Source organism: Panthera tigris, chromosome C2 (assembly GCF_018350195.1).
Source record: "Panthera tigris isolate Pti1 chromosome C2, P.tigris_Pti1_mat1.1, whole genome shotgun sequence".
In the NCBI taxonomy this organism is placed as follows: Eukaryota; Metazoa; Chordata; class Mammalia; order Carnivora; family Felidae; genus Panthera; species Panthera tigris.
In genome coordinates, this window is record NC_056668.1 from 68,030,653 (window position 1) to 68,049,488 (window position 18,836).

General features: G+C 48.6%; 1 protein-coding gene and 1 pseudogene across 2 annotated transcripts in view; one reads left to right on the forward strand and one right to left on the reverse strand.

Annotated features, from left to right (window-relative positions):
* The window catches only part of PDIA5 (protein disulfide isomerase family A member 5), a 93,509-nt gene that overhangs the window by 62,374 nt on the left and 12,299 nt on the right, over positions 1 to 18,836 (forward strand). For both annotated transcript variants that reach the window (XM_042956221.1, XM_042956222.1), the window contains exons 11-13: positions 1,773 to 1,909; positions 14,408 to 14,478; positions 15,025 to 15,185. In XM_042956221.1, coding sequence (XP_042812155.1) covers positions 1,773 to 1,909; positions 14,408 to 14,478; positions 15,025 to 15,185 — 369 coding nt within the window. The remainder of the gene's footprint in view (positions 1 to 1,772; positions 1,910 to 14,407; positions 14,479 to 15,024; positions 15,186 to 18,836) is intronic.
* Positions 18,536 to 18,597, reverse strand: LOC122230848 (annotated as a pseudogene).

Below are 18,836 nucleotides of genomic sequence, written 5' to 3' on the forward strand. Positions count from 1 at the left end.
TGTTCCCCACCCCCCAACCCCCTAGAGGCAACGACTTTGATTAGTTTCTTTATGCAGATACAAGCAAATGCAGATTACTAATTTTTTTTATCTCTCCCTATTTTATGCAAAAATTAGTATGTTATGGCCTGTTCGGTACGTCCCCGTGGTCTATCCACGTCCATGCATAGAGAGGTTTTTGTTCTTCATCATGCTGAACCCCCATAGTGTGGACGGACTGCAATTAACCATTTCCTACCAACTAACACAGGTTGTTTCTAGTCTTTGCCATGATAGATCATCCTACAACCAATACCTCAAACATACATAGTTTTGCATGTGTGCAGGTGTACTGGAAAGATAAATTCCCTAAAGTGGAATTAGTGGTATTTGGAGTCCAAGTATGGGAGCCTAGGTCTCCTGGTGTCGGTCTAGGACCGTCGTCTGGCTAGTGACCCATTCTAAAGCTTGATTTTGCCACCAGCCGCATCTGACACTGGCCGTGCGTGGGCTGGAAGTGGTTTGCCCTCTTACTGCTATTTCCCATTGCTTGGGTTCAGGGTGGCTGAGGCCAGAAGGGAGGGCTTCTGAAGGTGGCATCAAACCCAGGCCCTCTGTGGGTTGGGAGTGGCAGGTTCCCCTCTGCTAGTCACACGGCGGGGTTGGCAGATCCCATTGTGTCAGCCACATTTTCTCTCATTATCTCTAGTTCTGGCTGTTGGAACCGTACACCTTTTCTCTACTGTAGGCCCTCAAAGGCAGGAAACGATGGTTGTCTTTTCACATTTGTCTTCCTAAAGGGTTTTTTCAAGCGGCAATTAAGGTGCTCTGGCAAAGGTGCGTGTGGCAGCAAAGCAGCTGGAGCTCTGTGTCACCAGCAGTCTTGTCCTCAACTCTGGAGCAACAGAGGGCTCCTGCAGCCTCTCCCCAGAACATCTGGTGATGCAGATACTAGCATGCGGTCATCCCAGGTGGAAGCAGGCTCCTGGGAGGTTAGACAGCTTCCCCAGGTTTTCAGCTAGCAGGTGGGGAGGAGGGATCTGGACTGACCTCCAAGCCTGACTTCCTGCTCCAGCGCTCTGCCTCTGAGAGAACTAGATAACTTCCTTCCAGTTATCCAGTTGTCTCTAGGAAGGATTAGTGATATAGTGTAGATGCCGTCAAGGTTAGGGTGTCCCTGATCTTGTTCCCCTTGGCCTCACTCTTCCTCATCACAACCTTCCTCCCATGCTGGTCAGTGAACACCTCGCACCACCCATGTGGCAGCCTCCCTTTCCCAGCCCCTTCCCCAGCCCAAATTTGGTCTTTCTCATACACTTGGCCTCTCTCTTTCCTCCATACCACTGCACATACCCTGCCCCCCCATTCTTTCCTCTCCCCACTCTCTGCCCTTCCTCTGGGGAGCTACCAAGCACAACGGAGAGCTTTTCCAAAAGTCACTTTTTTGTTGCTCTTTATTCTTGCCAGTTTGCTGAAAGTTTGAAAGAGCTTGAGATGCTATCAAACCCCCAGATTCTTGGGAGGAAGTGGGGTTTCTTGAATTGCCTAGGGAGCTCTAGCTGAAAGCCACTATTTATAAGAAGACATCAGCTCTGCACTTCTGGGGCTCTGAGGGGAAGGCAGGGTGGGCAGGGCCAGATTGCTCACCCCTGGCTTCTCCACTGAGGGGTTTCTGGTGAGCCCTTGCAGCAGGCCATATGAGCCAGTGGGAGCTTTCACCAGGGGGCTGGATTTCGTAAGGGCTGCTCAGGCCCCGGGCTTGCTCTGAGCTCTGCCTGTTTTTGGTCTTCCAGTCCGCAGCCGCCACAGCCCCAGGTCCCCGAGACTCCCTGGGCAGATGAGGGCGGCTCCGTTTATCACCTGACCGACGAAGACTTTGACCAGTTTGTGAAGGAACACTCCTCTGTTCTCGTCATGTTCCACGCCCCATGTGAGTGGAACCTTGCTCCTGCCACAGCCTTTCCTCTCTCAGCGTAGGACAGGCACTGCTCTGGGACACGAGTCCAGTGAGCACTGGCCTGTTGGATGCCTCCTCTATGCCAGGATGCACTGGTGCCAGGCAAGGTTCCCCGCCCCCACGGCACACACAGCCCACCCTGCATCACCATTGGAACAGTACCCATGTCCTCATCGGGCCCCGGTGTTCCTCACCTCAACCTAGTGGGCCTGAGCACGTTCCCCTAAGTCAGCATAAGTTGGGAAATGCAAATAAATTTCCCAGAATTGGAGGAATTAGGACTGGAGGGGTCCTGAGATACTACCTAGAATAGTAATCACCTCTAATCTAGGTGGGGGAAATTGAGGCCCCAACAGAGCCTGTATCTTGCCCAGCAGCTGAGACGGCCCAGCAAGGCCAGGTCTGGAGCCTCAGATCCCCCAGCATGTAAAATGCCTTCCTTCTGCTTCACCTGAAAGTTTCATGCCCTGAAGTGGCCACAGTGGATCAAGGAAGGGAAATGTGTGTAAAAGGGTCTGCAATAATGGCTGGGAGGCCTCAGGAGTTTTCTAGGCGAGTGTCCTCCCCATCCTCTTGGAGAATGGAGAAATTGATTATAATTTGTTTCCAAGAGGGAGAAGGTTGCTCCTGGAGGGGTGAGCAAGGGGATGACAGCCCTGGGACACAGAGTTCCTAGGAAAGTCAGGCCCACTGCCATGGGTGCCCAGGGTCCTCGGCACCCTGGGACAGATGGGAGGCGGGGCATGCTCTTCTCTTAGAGCTTCTTGCCAGCTCTTTGGTCCAGTGATGGCAGGAAAGAGATTGTGAAGAAAAACAAGCAAGAAATAACTACTTTGGGTTTATTTTATTTTAGTTTTTAAAGTTTATTTGTTTATTTTGAGAGAGACAGCACGAGCAGGGGAGGGGCAGAGAGAGAGTGAGACAGAGAATCCCAAGCAGGTTCCGCACTATCAGCACGGAGCCTGACATTGGGCTCGAACCCACGAAACCATGAGATCATGACGTGAGCCAAAACCAAGGGTTGGATGCTTCACCGACTGAGCCACCCAGGCACCCCTATAAATAACTACTTTGTAGATCAGTGCCATAAACCGTCCTGTCCATAGAGGCATATTCAGTGAGGAGAATGCAGTATTAATCGTCGCAAGTGTAGGGATCTTTATGCTAACAGCTGTGTATCACCCTGTGGTGATAAAGTGGCTCCCCCTAGGGTCACCTTTCACCTTACCCACAGTGCCAAAAGGCAAGTATGATTAGCCCCATTTTACAGACAAGGAGACTGTCTCACAGAGAAATGGCACAAATTGTACATTGCTCTGTAAGTCCTATACTGCTGAGCCCTGGTCTCCCCACCCTCCCCTTTCTCTGCTGTATCGCATGGGTTTGGTTAGTTGGGAGCTGTTCACAAGCAGATCACCATTGGGGATTTCCTCAGCTCCTTTCTTTCTAATAAGTGCCAGATTTTTAAGAGAATCCAAAGGAAAGTATTCCTATACCCTTTTTTCTGAATTTCAAGAAAACTGACAAAACACGCAAACAACTAAGTTTCAAAGAGCTTCCTGCTTAAGGGTGATGATGGGGCCTTGGGAGCACTTCACCCCCAGCCCTGCCAGGGCCTTAGTAAGCGTGTCCCTGCGGTTGGCAGGAACTGAAAAGCTGCCTGCCAGTGAGCCCTGCAGCGTCTTCCTGGCTGAGATGTGCTCTCCCCACCCATGTCAGAGCTGCTGATGGAAGCCAGTCTGGCAGCAAGTTACATTGCGTCTAGAATTGGGATCACCCTGCCTGTATCCCTGTCCCAGCAGTACTGGCTGACTGTGATCAGTTCCTCCCTGGGAATGTCACCCCTGCGTGTCGGTCCTTGCAGCCTGCATCAAGAGAGCCTACCCAGCTCCTGACACAGTACAGAATGGTGTGAGCAGTGATTTGTGGTTTATGCATCTCAGCGTGAAGAGTATGGACCCCTTTGATGAATCCTGTATATTATTCCAAAACAATATGTACCAGATACATTGGAATTGCTTTGTTTTGTTTTTTGAGAAGGGAGGGTACAAGTGAGTGAGGGGCAGAGAGAGAGGGAGAGAGAAAGAAGCGGGGCTCACCTGAAGCAGGGCTCGAGCTCACGAACCACGAGATCATGACCTGAGCCGAAGTCAGGTGCTTAACCCACTGAGGCTCACAGGCGCCCCATATTGGAATTGTTTAATAATTGTTTATTAAGCCCTTTCTTTTTAAGAACCTGGGTTGCACACTGGGTAATTTTTGTCTGTGTTCTTTCTTGTAGTCTTTGGTTGTGAGCAGTCTATTGTAGTAGCTGATGCTTACAGGGTCTGGGGCCTGGAACCTGTCTGTCCCTTACCCTCTTCCCTCCCTGAACCAGAAGGATCTTATTCATTACTTCACCCCTCCCCCACCCAAGGTCATCTGTGGGCATGGAATAAGGGCTTAAAGAATGAGAAAACAAACTAATAAAGTTGTTTAGAGCTAAATTAGAGAAAGAGAGCTAGAAACCAGATGGCTCTTGTTTTCCCCATTAGTCATTGTTATTAATAAATATTTTGAAAGCCACCCTGCTCTGTGTAAAGCCCTGTTGAGGGGGCTCTGATTTCAAACTTAGCAAACGGGAGACGTCTGCGGCTTCTGCTGGTGGGTGTCTGCCTGCAAGGGCCCCTGCGTTCCCAGACGAAGTACCTGCTATCCTCCTGGCTGTGCATGTGTGTGTGTGTGTGGGTTTATTTCTGCTGGACCAGCAGTGATAGGGATCAGGGCAATAGCATGAGGGGAAACTTCCTGATGAGCTGCCTGTTACTGTTCCCATCAGAGGGGAATGGCTTCCCATTGGATAATCTCTCTGCACAGTACTTCCGTATCCAGGAGCATGGTCTGTCACCTGAGAAGGGAGGGAATGCACGCAGTTTTGAGAGAATTCGGAACCCAAGAGAGGAGAGCCGCAAGCACTGAGCTTTTGGCTGCCTAGCTGTACGTCTGATGCTGGAGTGCTCCCCAGAACCTGCAGTGCTTGGGAAACCACTTTTGTGGCATTTGACCTGGGAAAAAGGACAAACGGCAGGAGGCCAGAGACTGGCAGTGCTGTCCTAGTTTTCCCAAGTGCATAAAAGGTGAATGCTGGAAATCAGTAGTATTACAGGCTTCCATCCCAGAGCAAACAGGAAGTGGTTTAGAAGCAGATCGTTTTGGAGGCTTAGAAGAACAAGTTGGGATCTTTCAACACAGGAGACCAGAGTTTCTACTAAGGACTGCTGGATGTGCTTGATTTGTTTCTTAGGACATGATTACTGAGTTCGTGAATTAGCACGTCTTTCTTTTATCAGAAGCAAATCTCTGTTTTCCTGACTGTATGGATAAGAGGGGCGGGATGGGGTCGCCTTGACAGGAGCACCTCCTTGGTGCTGAATGAATGTGAGTCAGGCCTGGCTCTGTCTAGAGGGTGGTACTTGTTTTTTATTCAACAGTTTTGTTAACACTCTAAAAAACAAGGCATACTTCTAAATCTGCAAGGGTTAGAGCTGGAAAAAGGATAGCTAGCTAAAATATTGAACAATTGCATTTAAGATTTTTAAAGATGCCAATAGTCTGAAATAGGGCTCAAACTAAAAAGCTGAATTTATTTTTCTGACTTTCTGGTAATTAAAAAGGGATGTATGTACATTTTATAAAGGGATAATATAGGAAAATATAGAGAAGAAAATTAACATTCCTGACACTGACTCCCAGAAAGAGTCATGGTCCCTCTTTGCAGTGTTATTTCTATGCACAGAGTATGTGCTTGCTCAATGTCAGATGCTTCCCAGTTGCACTCTGAAAGGCCAGGAAGAGAAAGGATCTTCAGCTTTCCGTCTGACTGATGCCTGCCCCAGGCGGGTGCTCCCTGGCATCTGTACGTTCCAGAAGCAAATCACTTGGTTCTGTGCTTGAACTTTCACAGGGTACCTATGGAGCTGACCCCCTGGATTCTTGGCAGGAAAAGCCCCTGTTGTTGCCTGTTATCAAACCTCCAGTGGCCTCCTGCTTCTTTACTGTCTTTTCCAGCTTTCTTGCCACTTACTTTCCACCTCAGCCTCTCCTCTTGCCTTATTACCTTCTTTCCCTCACCCTTGCCTTCTAGCTGGAGTGGGTTAGCAACCTCACACAGATCCTTCTGCAGCCTCTACATCTGATGCCTGAGTCATCACTGAGCAAATAAGCACAGGCTCAGCACAGTGCAGGGCCCTCCACCTATGTTAGCTCCAGTCTTGGCCCAGATCACACCAAGGGAACGACAGGGGCTGAGATTTACAAGCAGGTTTGCTCCGTGGACCTCGCCTTCCGGAATTGGGATGAGCCTCCTGGGGAGGACAGTCTGAGTGTGAGCAGTGGGCTCTGAGAGGAGGGTGTGTGCTGTGCAGTGTAGGGATAGAGTGGGGGCCTCACTCGTAGCCCTGGGGCAACCCTCCGTGGCTCAGCGCTTCCCCCTTTGCATCCATCTGGCCTTCAGTGTGGGGCCTGGCATGGACGAGGGAGGCTGCAGCACCAGGCCCAGCTCTCTGACCCCACAGAGGACAGTGTCCAAAAAGGGTGTGGTGGCCGAACACGGACTACTGCTGCTCCTGGAGCCTTTTGTTTCTTTCTGCAACTTCCTGAAGGAGAAAATTCAGAATGCATTGTCCTCATCTTCTTGTCACTGTGTGTTTGGCTGCAGGAACACCCACCTGCTCCCCCCTGTCTGTGTGCCTGCAGCCCTGCATTGGGCCACGGAAGGACACTACCTGAGGGAGCGTCACCTACGTGGGGCTGGTAGAAGGAACAAAGGGGGGCTCACAGGGAGGGTGTCCCCGAGAAGCAGCTTGTCCCCACCGTGCACCCCTGCCGCATCCACCTGCGTTCCTGGGCAACAGGTCCAGGGGTTTTCTTGGAAACGTGTGCTGGAGGCTGCTGGGCCTGGCCTGCCTTCCAGGAGCTGGGCTGTCTCCCTCGGCTCGGTAGCAGAGCCCTGTCAGACTCCAGATTTTCTGCTTCTTACTTTCTGTCTTATTCTCAATTAATATGATCTTCATAGAAAATCTAGAAGGTACAGAGAAGTATAAATGATCAAGGCAGAAAAAAACCACCTACAATCCCGTTATCCAGAAGCAACCACTTGTCACTTTTTGGCGTCATTCTTTCTAGTTTATTTCCCCCCCCCCCTCTTTTTTTTTTAATTTTTTTAATCAACATATAGGTAAATAGAGTTTTTTTCTGACATGTGTGGATTTGTGTAACTATCATGCTATAAAAGTCCTTCATGCTATCACTTTTATTTTTAATTGCACAAACAACATAAGGATAATATTAACGTTTTTATTATTGGCAACACAAGGTTCAAGGGATATAGAAGAATCTAGTATGAACAGTGAAGTCCCCACTCCCTCCCCTGAGCCCCTACCGGGGTTGACCATTGCTACCAGTTGGAACATCTTTCTCCTCCTTTTGTGCTTCTACCTAAATATCAGTGTTTTGAGTTTAGGTTTTTTATGTTAATAGTATCATTTCCTGTCTTCTTCTGTGGCTTGCTTTTTTTCACTTACCAGTGGGTCTTGAAGATGTTTTTGTGTACATGTAGATGTTGGCATATAAATCTACCTTGATCTTTCCAACCATTGAATAGTATTTAATAATTGAGATATAGATTTTAAACCATTTCCTATTGATAGACATTGGCCACCAGTCTTTGATTAAACAGTGCAGTGAACATTTGTAAGCATATGTATTCGGGAACATGTCTAAATATTCGTGACTCACTCCTGAAACTGAAGTTCTGGACCACAGGATGAGTGTGTTTGAGCTTTGATAGATACTGCCAGCTTCCCTCCAGAAAGTCTTTGCCACACCTGGCAGTGTGTGACAGCCTGCATCCTTGCCAGCCACGGATACTGTCCGCCTTTTCAATTCCTGCCAAACTGGGCAAAAGGGCAACTTGCCCACAGCTCCTTGGCCTCTGGAGAAATTGAGCATCCTTTCATGTGCTAGTCAGCCTTCCGTAGTTCTTCTGTGAACCACTTATTCGTATCCTTTGTCCATTTTTCTGCTGGGTTTTTTTCTTCTCGAGCTGGAACTCTATACTTATCGATAGTAATCTTGGTATGTTTTCTCACGCGAGCCACGTGTTCTCTTTGTAGTCTGTTACTAGCTCTAACTTTATGGTGCCTTTCATTGTACAAAAGCTTCCTTTTTTGTAGTCAAATAGTTAAGTAGAATATTTATGGAGCACTTACCATGGATCAGGCATTTGTTCTAAGCAGTTTGTATCTACTAACTCATTTGATATTCACAACAGATCTTAAGAGGTAGATATCATGATTATCCCTAATTTATAGGTTGGGACAGAAAAGCACCAGAAGGTTGAGAAACTGGCCAAAGGTCACTTAGCCAAAAAGATAGAGCCAGGATTAAAACCTGCACCCTGAGCCTTCTGCAAGCCTGTCTTTCCCCATCTTGACCTCTGGGATTCATGGCTTGCCTGGGAAATCCATCCCTAGGTTATAAAACCAGTGCCCTGCATTTTGTTCTAATATTTTTGTTTTTTTCATCTTGTTCTTTAATTCCTCTGTATTCTTCATCTTGTTGTACCAGATGGGAAGAAAGGATCTAATTTTATTTAAGTCCTTTTTTCCATGCATGTTTTTCCTTTACATTTTTCTTAAAATTATCTTGTGTTTTCTTATGTTATTAAAAATTCTTTTTTGTACATGCTTTTTGTGGTCACATAATATTCCATTGTATAATGGCACCATAAATTACTTAGCCAGCACCATAATGTTGCAGGTTCGAGTTGTTTACCGTATTTCCCCATGATAAATCACACTGCAGAGAACAGTTTCATGCATAAATATTTGTCCACATGTCAGATTATTTCCTTAGGATAGAAGCCTGGAAGAAAAAATTTAAAAGCTTGTTATCTACATTTTCCACTAATGTAAAGGAAGAGGAAAAAAAAAATACTCTTTTTGCACAAGAAGAGGGCTGTGTGATGGATGGAGTCATCCGTCAGTGTGTGAGCCTGCCCCCAGAGTGTCTGTGAGTATCTATGAGTCAGCTTTGTTGTGTATACAGCTAGAAGCTTTGAAAGAGCCCTGCGGTCCCTGGAGGAACTCATCACAGTGTTAAAATGTGAGTGTGTCTGCTAGCATCTGTAGGAGCCCCACTTCCCTGACATGCTCTCAGCCAAGTTCCAGGCAAGGCAGCAGGAATGTGGATAGGAAAATCCAGGCTCCCTATAGGGTCCCAGTTACATGGGAGCTTTCCAGATTAATCTGGTCCTCTGGAAAATCCTGGTTCCAGGATCCAGGGAAGTCTCCATAGCTGATCTGTAATAAAATCATAGGTATAATTAAAGTTGGTGTAATCCAGAGGAATTGGAAAGCTTGGGGTTGACGGGAGGCTAACATTCCCACAGCCAGAAAAGAATGTGCTCGAGGAGTTGACACGCAGCCCCTGTGCCAGGTCATGAAAATCAGCATAAGTGCACTTACACAGATGATAAAAACCCAACAAGGAAGTTTGGCAGTAAAACTTAATGGCCTATCAAATCACAATCAGGACACTAAAACTCAGTGGGCTGGAGTCCTGCTTCTGCTCTGTAACCTCCTCCTCTGGCTCTCACGCAGCCCCCATGGCCAGGACATCCTGAAGGCCAGGCCCAAAAGGCTGGGACTGGGGTCAAGGCAGGCACTGCCCAGGACCCACAGAGCTCCAGAACAGGTGGGTGCCAACAAGGGAGATGTTCGTCTGGCCAGACCTTTCTCTTCTTTGGGGCCTGGTCATTCTCCTTGTCATAACTCTCTTTACAGAGGTTTATTGCCTAGCCTTCGTATCTTGTTCAGGAAGCAGAGGGAACTGGTGCTGTAAGCAAGGGGACGAGTACTCTAGGGTATGAAGGAGAAGCTGTAGAACAAAATCCATAGATGTTGGAGATTTCCAGAGATGTTTTACAGACCTTGTAAGGAGCAGAAGTGAATAAATGGTGGGCAGGGGGTGGGTGTGTACCCAGTAACTGGCTTGGCTGCCAGTTATACTAAATAGTCAAACTAGCAACTATTCGGATACAAGAATGACTCTTGCCCCAAAAGAATTTAGTCCAGTTAAACCTTGTGCGCACAGGTGTAAACCTGAACAGTATAGGCATGAAGTTAACTCATCCAAAATGTGTGTTGACTGCCATCCTCAGTACCAGGGATATGGTGGTGAGCTAGACACACAGCCAAGTCTGTACAGAGCTTGCATTCCAGTTGGAATGGACAGGTTCAAGTAAGAAGATGACTCCAGTTGTTGTTTTTTTAAAGTTTATTTATTTATTTTGAGAGAGAGCACGAGCTGGGGAGACACAGAGAGAGGGGGAGAGAGAATCCCAAGCAGGCTTCACTCTGTCAGCACAAAGCATGAAGCGGGGCTTGAACTCACAAACTACAAGATTGTGACCCAAGCCGAAATCAAGATTCAGATGCTTAACTGACTGAGCCACCATAGGCACCTCCTGATTACTCCAGTTGTTTTGAGTACAGTTAAGAAAATAAATAGGATATTGGAAGAGAACATGATGGTGTGAGGCTCCTCTGGATTAGATGGTCAGGGAATTTCTCCATGGAAGTGACATTTGAGCTAACACCTGAATGATGTGAAAGTGGTCAGCTGTGCACAGACATGGGGAAAAGACATGTTCCAGGTAAGAGTAACATGAAGACCCGTGAAGTAGAAGTGAGCTTGGTCTGACAGAACAGAAAGAAGGCCTCAGATTGCAGAGCAGAGGACAGGAGGGAGGTGACAGGAGCTGAGGTCGGTGGGTGGGAGAGTCAGATGGCGTGCAGTTTATGGCGATGGTAGAGTTTGGATTTTGATGTACCTGTAATGGACAGCCATTGCAAAGTTATAACCAAGAGAGTTTGATCTGATTTATGTCTTGAAAAGATGTCCTGGCTGCTCCTAAATATCAGAAGACAGCAATATAACAGTCACAAGGCAGTATGAAATTAAATGCCATGGAAATATATGAATAAGTACTTTGTGAGTAGAAGAGAAATGGTTGGTTTGGTGGGGATGGAATGAACCAAAGACTCAGGGTAGGGGCCGGAGCCTGGTAGGCACTGTGTGGAGATGCCTGGTCCATCAGGGCAAGGGCTGTGATGATGAGGAGTGGGTGCTGATGGACAGAAGAATTTGGGGGGAATTTTGTGTCATGTGGACACAGTAATGGGAACTCCAGCCAGAAGATCCACCTCAATCCCATGTCAGGGCCCATCTCTGGCTCTAATGAGCTTGTCCCGTCTGTCTCATTGGGCTGGCAAAGCCCAGTACAGTGAGCAAGTACTTTTATTATTTTAAGGAGAGTCCTGGGAGACCGGGCCGGAAGTCCAGGAGAGAGGCATGAGTGCAAACTAAAGAGGCTGGACATTTCCTGGCATATCTTCCACTTGTCCCTCCCATGTCTGTGATAGACCCTTCCTCCCAGTGAGCCAATTCTCAGGCTCAGAGTCCATCTCTGGCCCACCACGGATAGAAGCTAGCAGGTGATATGGAAGTCTATTTGCTACCCCAGCAGGACAGTGGCATCAAAGGGCCAGAACTTGATAAAGGTATGAAGGTGAATTCTCTTATCTTCAGGGGTCCTGTCACATTGACTGGGACATTTTGGAAAGAAATAGTGGTTTTCTGTCAGTGGCAATGGCTGGCTTTTCTTTGTCTTCCCTCCCCTAGTCCCCAGTCCATCACACTGCCCACCTTGACCATGGGCCCTGCTGGCACTGGCCTGACGATACCATTCATATCTTGTTTATGGGAGAGGGTAGTCAGGGGCGAGTCTCCCTGCCACTCCTGCCTTTTTTAGAGGCCAGTTGGAGCCTTGAGCCCAGGTTTCCACTGGACTGAGTGGGTGACCCCGGTCACTCACTTCCTCTTCTCCAGGGCAGGCTGAATTCTTGGGTGACAGATCAGCATTAGGAGTTCCTCTGAGCTTCCTTTTCCTGACTTCTCTTCATGCAAGGTGAGCCTCCACCGCCACAGTCAGGAAGGGCCAGTCTGGGAACGGGAGAATGGGTGATCCCTTGGGGCAGGCTGCCAGGAGCTGTCAGCCTGGAGGCAGGCCGAAGGAGTGGGGGTCCACTTTAAGAATTCTAGAACCCCTTCATCCTGACCATAAGCTCCAGAGAATGACTTACTCCTTTGCTCTTAGTGAGAACCAGGAAAAAAAAAGTTCATTTTAGCATATTCCACGTCAAGTCAGTAGACTCTTCCGTAGAATATTCCATTACTCCTGACACATGGATTGGTGTGAATGGACACTTGAGCCTGGACACCTGTAGGGACAGCTCTGTGCTCTTTTGCCCCACCTCCCATGGGAAAGAATGCCTTGGAGTTGGGCCTTGTGTGCCTTGGCTTTTAACTGGGGTCTGTGAGCCAGATAGGGGATCGGATCCCTATGAAGTTATACGTAAATTTGGACTTCATACGCATCCGTCTGGGAGAAGGGAAGGAGAAGCTTTTATTAAATTCTTAAGAGTGTCAGTGACCCAAGAAGGCCCAGAGTCCCACCCTGAGCTGAGGAAGATGCTCTCTCTTGCTGTTGTGGGTAGCTGCTCGCCGCAGGCAGAGGCCTGTGTGGTGTCCAGAGCTGGATCGTGTGTTTTCCATCTGGGGGACAGTTCAGTGAAGTAGAAATAGCACTGCATGCTATATATGCTTCAGGCACATTCTGTTAAATGGGTTTTTATAGTCCTTCCTGAGAACTGGCCTAGAATCTGTGTATGAAATTGTTTCTTTGGGGAAAACGTGTTTTCAGTTCTAGATAAACTTAACCAAAACAATCCTATGTAAGCTGATTGCTTAGAAAGTGACTAATGGCTTGTGATAGCACTAAATGTTCATTTCTGGCAAATGATGTTCTTATGTTTCAGTGTCATGGTGATCTATGGTTCATGGCATCCTGAGTGGGCTGTAGTCAGACCATGAACCCACAGGTTTCCCTTATCCTTGGGCCCATTTGAGAAGGACCAAAATGCTGGTGCCACTGAGAATTGTAGTTGCTCCCTGGGCTGAATTCCATCAGGGACAGTTCTATCCACTGAGTCATCTCATGGCTCCCCAGAGTGCTCTGTCCAAAGAGGGGCTTGACGGCTCTGGCCTGGATGCTGCATGGTCACTTAAAGTTTCTACTATCAGTGTGTGGGTGGGGGAGGGGGGGATGCAGCATAGCCACTGTGGAACCCCTTGTCCCTGGGAGGAACGGGTAAGCGTGGACTGAGGAAGCTGAGAACAGGCAGGGGTGGAGGGGACATGTTTGTGTTCTGGTACCCCCTGGGGCTGAGCTCTGCAGGAGTGACCTTGGAGAAGACAGGAACTTTTGCCCCAGCCAGGTGCTCAGATGGAAGCAGAAAAGCCCTTCCCATGGCTTGGTGGCTTCCGGAGGCTGTGGGAGGTCTCCTCTGCTAATACTGGTATGTCTGTCTGCCTCCCTTTCTCCCAAGTTAGCTACAGAATTGCAGTGCTGTTGGCTTCCACACAGCCGTACCCCCACGAGAAGGCCTTCTGCTTAGCCTGCTTCACGCGTGGCCCCCACACAGCCAGGTTCACCTTTCAGCTGTCCCGAGCCTGAGCCAGTCTGGACCTCCTTGCTTCACAGCCCCTGCAGTGTTAGAAGCCAGAAAGTACTCTCTACTAAAGTGAAAGCCATGTACAAATGTCCTGACATCACCTATCAAAGTGTTTGTTTACTTTTTAATGTATCAAATTTTATTATTCATGATGTTACTGCATGTGTGTGGTTGGAGGAGAGGGCAGAGCAATCTTTATATGAAGAAATAGGCATTTGGAAATGACAGGCCTGATCCCTGTGCCTGTCATATCATACATCCTCCCCTGTGGGGACAATTGGAATGTATTCTTGCTTCTGTGAATGCTTATTCCCGGTTCAAGCCTCGGGCTCCCTTTGCCCCTGGGGAAGGGGATGGCAGTGGTAGTGGTGCTGGGAAGCACACACTGCCTGTGACTGTGGCCTCCAGCCACACTGCTTGGGTTCGCACCCTGGCTCTGTGACCTGTGGCTGTGTAAGTAGCCTTGGCCAGTCCCCTACCTTCTTGGTGCCTTAGTTTTCTCATCTATAAAATGGAGATAATCAGGTTATACCTTGCAGGGCTGTTGTGAGGATATAAAGCTCTTATAGCAGTGCCTGGCACACAGGACCTATATATGTATATATCCAGTATAGGACCTATAGATACATATAGCCAGTCTTTTTCATGTAGTGACTTCATTTTTTTGCCTCTTGCACACCTTCCCCTCTCTACCAAGTGGATTAGGGAAAAGATTTCTTGCCTCTGAGCTGGTGCTGCTTCTTTTCTCTCAGGTCCCCCTGGTGTCTGTGAGTAGGGCCCAGCTGTTGCACAGAGGCAGGGGCATCACTGGAGCCTCCATGCCATGGGGATGTTTTCTCTTGATTTCTTCCCACAGGGTGTGGTCACTGTAAGAAAATGAAGCCAGAGTTTGAGAATGCAGCAGAAGTCCTCCATGGAGAAGCAGACGTAAGCTTCCTTTTCTTAACCTCCCCACCACCATTTTCTTCTGAAGAATCAGTGACCTGAATCATCACAGTGACTTTCCCGCGCAGGCTCCGCAGCCACTTCCCTGATCCCTGAGGTCTGCGGGACTTCACTGTCCCTGAGTACACATGTTGTAGACAGTGGGGCCCGTAGCAGGGATGGAGCGGTGCAGAGAGACGACGGGGTCGTGTTCCCACACTGTCCATGCGGCCTCCGCCAGGTCATGGCTCTGGGGTGAAGCCTCAAAGTTCTCTCTCTTTGCTCTGGGACCCTGGCTATTGGGAACGGCCACAGTCTACACAGCCTAATTGGCAGGGCAGATTTAAAAGTCCATTTCAGCCCACAAATGGGAAATAATGCACTTTCTAGTGTGCAGTCATTCCCTGGAATATATGAGCCCAGGGAGCCAGCCACTCCCAGTGAAACACTGGCAGGCCCCAGGCGGGTGGGGGGCTGGCATCTGGGCTCCTCTTCTTCCAGCACGGTGTCTGAGGCTGTCATGCATGGTTGGCCTCTCCCCCATCCCAGAGCTCTGGTGTCCTTGCAGCTGTCGATGCCACTGTCAACAAGGCCCTGGCAGAAAGATTCCACATCTCCGAGTTTCCTACATTGAAGTATTTTAAGAACGGAGAGAAATATGCAGTGCCTGCGCTCAGAACAAAGAAGAACTTTATTGAGTGGATGCGAAAGTAAGTGTGGTGGTCTCAGTAGCACATCCTGACTCCTGGCTGGTGGCCACTGGAACAGGCCTGGAGGAGACAGAGTAAACCTTAGAGGCTGCTAACCCTGGCTCAGGGCCACAAGAGCCAAGGCGGACTGGATTTCTCCAATTCTAAAGCCACCTCTGGGGTGCTGGCCACATGTTCTCACGCAGCACGTCACTGGTAGCCTTCCCGGATGCAGTTTCACCAGCACCAGTGCAGCGGGTGGCATGTCTGTCTTCTTAGACCACCCCCTCTCCCCGTGACCTAGCCCCAGGCTTCCTCATGGCATTTTATTCCATTTGCTTTGATGGCTGGAGGACACACACAGCTCTTCACACTCCGAGCTGAACTCGTTCAGGACCAGGTCTGCTGGTGGTTGACCAGGCCTCTGGTAATGTGTCCACGAGGCAGCCTGTGGTGGTCTGGGGCTGACAATACAGATTGTGAAGAGCTCCCTCAGTGTATGTATTAGTTTGCTGATTTATCACAACAGGTAACACAGACTTGGGAGCTTAACAGCAGAAGTTTATTTTCTCGCAGTTCCACAGACCAGAAGTCCAAGATGAGACGTCAGCAGAGCTGGTTTCTTCCGAGGCCTCTCTCCTTGACTGTCTTCTTCCTCTCCACGTCTTCACACAGTCTTCCCTCTGTGTCTGTGTCCTAATCTCCTCTTCTTGGAAGGGCACCAGTAAGATTAGGGTAGGGCTCATCTCAGTGAATTCATTTTAACTTAACTGTCTCTCTAAAGACCCTGTCTCCAAGTACAGTCACATTCTGAGGTGCTTGGAGGCTGGGACTTCAACATATAAATGGGGGCTGGGGGGTGGGTATGGTCACAACTCAGCCCATAACAGCCTGCAAGTCCAGAGAACCTGAGTAGCCTCATAATTACTAGCCCAAGGACCTCCTCCTCACCCAAGGTCTTTGGAACCTGCAGTTCTTAGCATTTCCCTGTCCTATGAGGAAGAAGAACCATTACACAGGTACCCTGGGAAATGGAGGAAGTCCCAGGCCTTGCTTGAGAGGCAGAAATTGTTAGGACGTAGTTAAGGAGACTTTCTCCTATCTACACCCTTCCCCCAAGATGCGCGCGCACACACACACACACACACACACACACACCCCTTGAATATTTGGGAATATTTCCTCATTTCAGCACTGGGTAGGCAGGGGAGATAAAGTAAAAGAAGACATATTCCAGCCTTTGCTGAGGTCCCTGGTACAAAGCATAGTGTATTCTCATATGAAAACCAAGACTTTAGAGTCAAATGTGACATGAGAACCAAGCAAAATAGCAGCATCTAGATTGAGTTACTTTGTTAGGACATTTGTGCTCAAACTTAGGAGTATATATGTGTCACATTGTATTGAGGTGCTTGTTTGAAGTACAGATCCTGGGGCTGCTGTCCCTGAAGCTTTGATTCAGGAAGTGGGAATGGAACCCACAGCCATAGTGTTTTGAGAAATACCCACTTACAGAATGGGAACGAAGGTTCCACTAGGTTCAAGAGAGACCCCTGGGAAGAGGTGGGTGCACTAGCGAGGTCCTAGTCTCAGCTTCTCCCACTTTGTCCTGCTCATCACTGGGGGCAGGTTCTCAGAATAGCCTGGCCTCCCTCTTAGGGATCAGAGGCGAGTGGTGGCTCACTTCCAGAAGGGACAAGGTACTCCCTCTTCTGGGTTTTCTGGCGTCAGAAGTAGGTTGCCATTCACACCTGCCTCTCCAGCCTCCCTCTGGTGCCAGAGCTGGTACCCTGGGAGGATTGAACAGGGTGGGGTTCAGGCAGTTTCTTGGTGCTTGCACTTGTGGTGGGAGAGTTGAGGGAATCAGGAGAGGCCTGGCTGCAGGTAGTGAGCACAGAGGAGCTGTGTCTGTTCTTTGCAGTCTCTCTGCTGCTGAGCACCTGAAAAGCACTGAGGGTAAAACATGGACTTTGAAGTCTAAGAGACCTGTGCTTAGATTGTGACCCTGGGCCATTTACTTGACCTCACTAAGCCTGTTCCCATCTGTAAAATGGAGACAACACTTTCCCAAAGACTCATCTAGAGAATTAAATTAGACTATTGTGCTTAGCACGGTGTGTGGTGTGGCAATACTCAGAGAAAGGAAGCTGTTTTTATTATTGATGCCAGCTGTTATTTGGATCTATAACTGACAGTATTGCCACATAAGTGGCAATACCTTCCCAGGCTTTGCCAATTGCTTTTGTATCTGTTGCCCATTTCATCCTCAGATCCTATGAGGTCAAGAGTTTTTATTCCTATTTCTTTGATGAAGGAACTTAGGTTCAGAGAGGTTGGCGGCCTTGCCCAGAGACAAATAGTAGTTCCTTTAGGAACTCGGAAAGAATTCTCAGGCAGAGCATGAACAGCAGATAGCTCTGAGATGGAGGACCGAGGCCTGTCAAGCAGGAGCAGGGTGAGGAATTTGGGTGAGGCCGATGGTGTTTCCAGGCTTGTACACAAGTGTGCTGTGAGTGACTGAGACAGGCCCACCAGCAGGCCAGCCCGGGGAGGCAGGATTCAGGGATAAAGTAGAGCAGGGAGGTCAGGTGTCGGCCATGAGCCAGGGTTAGGGCAGGGGACCTAGAGAAAGAAAAGGGAGGAAGACAGGGTGGCTGGGAGGGGCCAGTCTTGGTCACAGGAACAGCAATGCCATTGACCAAAATGGAGAGGTAGCTGAGGAAAGCTGGTTTGGGAGGTGTGGAGGAGGGGGAAGAGTGATCTGTTCTGTTTTGTTAGGATTGGGGTGACCTCCAAGTGGGGCCTTCCAGCAGAAGTATCTGAAAAACACCTGGAATTAGGGAGCCTTGTTGAGAGGTCTGGGCTCAGGTCCTCCTCAGGCACAGGAATTATGGAAGCCATGTGGATGAATGGGATCTTTTGAGAATTGCAGGGCCTCAGATAGAACCTGAAGAGGAGGGAGACCCTGTGAACACTCGATAGAGGGGACTTTTGAAAGAGGAATGGTCCTGGAATGGCTCAGGGCTGCACTCAGCTGGGTTTGAGGCTGGGGCCAGGGCTGAGGCCAGGGGTGGAAACCAGTGGTGCATGGGTGAAGGAGAGAGTGCAGGGGATGATGTGGCAGCACTGGGTGCAGACCACTCCCCAGAGACCCTTCTCAGAGAAGGAGCAGAGCAGTGTGGTTGTAGAGAGGGGGACAAGGCAACAAAGGCTTTTAAAAGACCCTGAGATCTGTCTTTTTTGTTTCTGGGTTTTTTTTTTTTTCAAGTTTTTATTTAAATTCTAGTTGGTTAACATACAGTATAATATTGGCTTTAGGAGTAGAACTTAGTGATTCATCACTTATATATAACACCCAGTGCTCATCACGAAAAAATACGGAACGTTTCATGAATTTGTGTGTCATCCTTGCACAGGGGCCATGCTGAGATCTGTCCTTTTGTGAGGCACAATGGAGGGAACTAGTGGACAGAAAAAGACTGAAAAATGAGAAACACACAATGAATGCCTAGTATTTCTTAGAGCACATGGGCTCTTAGCAACTGTTAGTTGCTGGCCTGACTAGGTGCCCTAGGTACACTGTCTCTGCTCTTCATAGGGATCCCAGGAAATAGGTATTATCGTACTCACTTAACAGAAAAGAAAATGAAGCTCAGAGGGGTTTGGTAATTT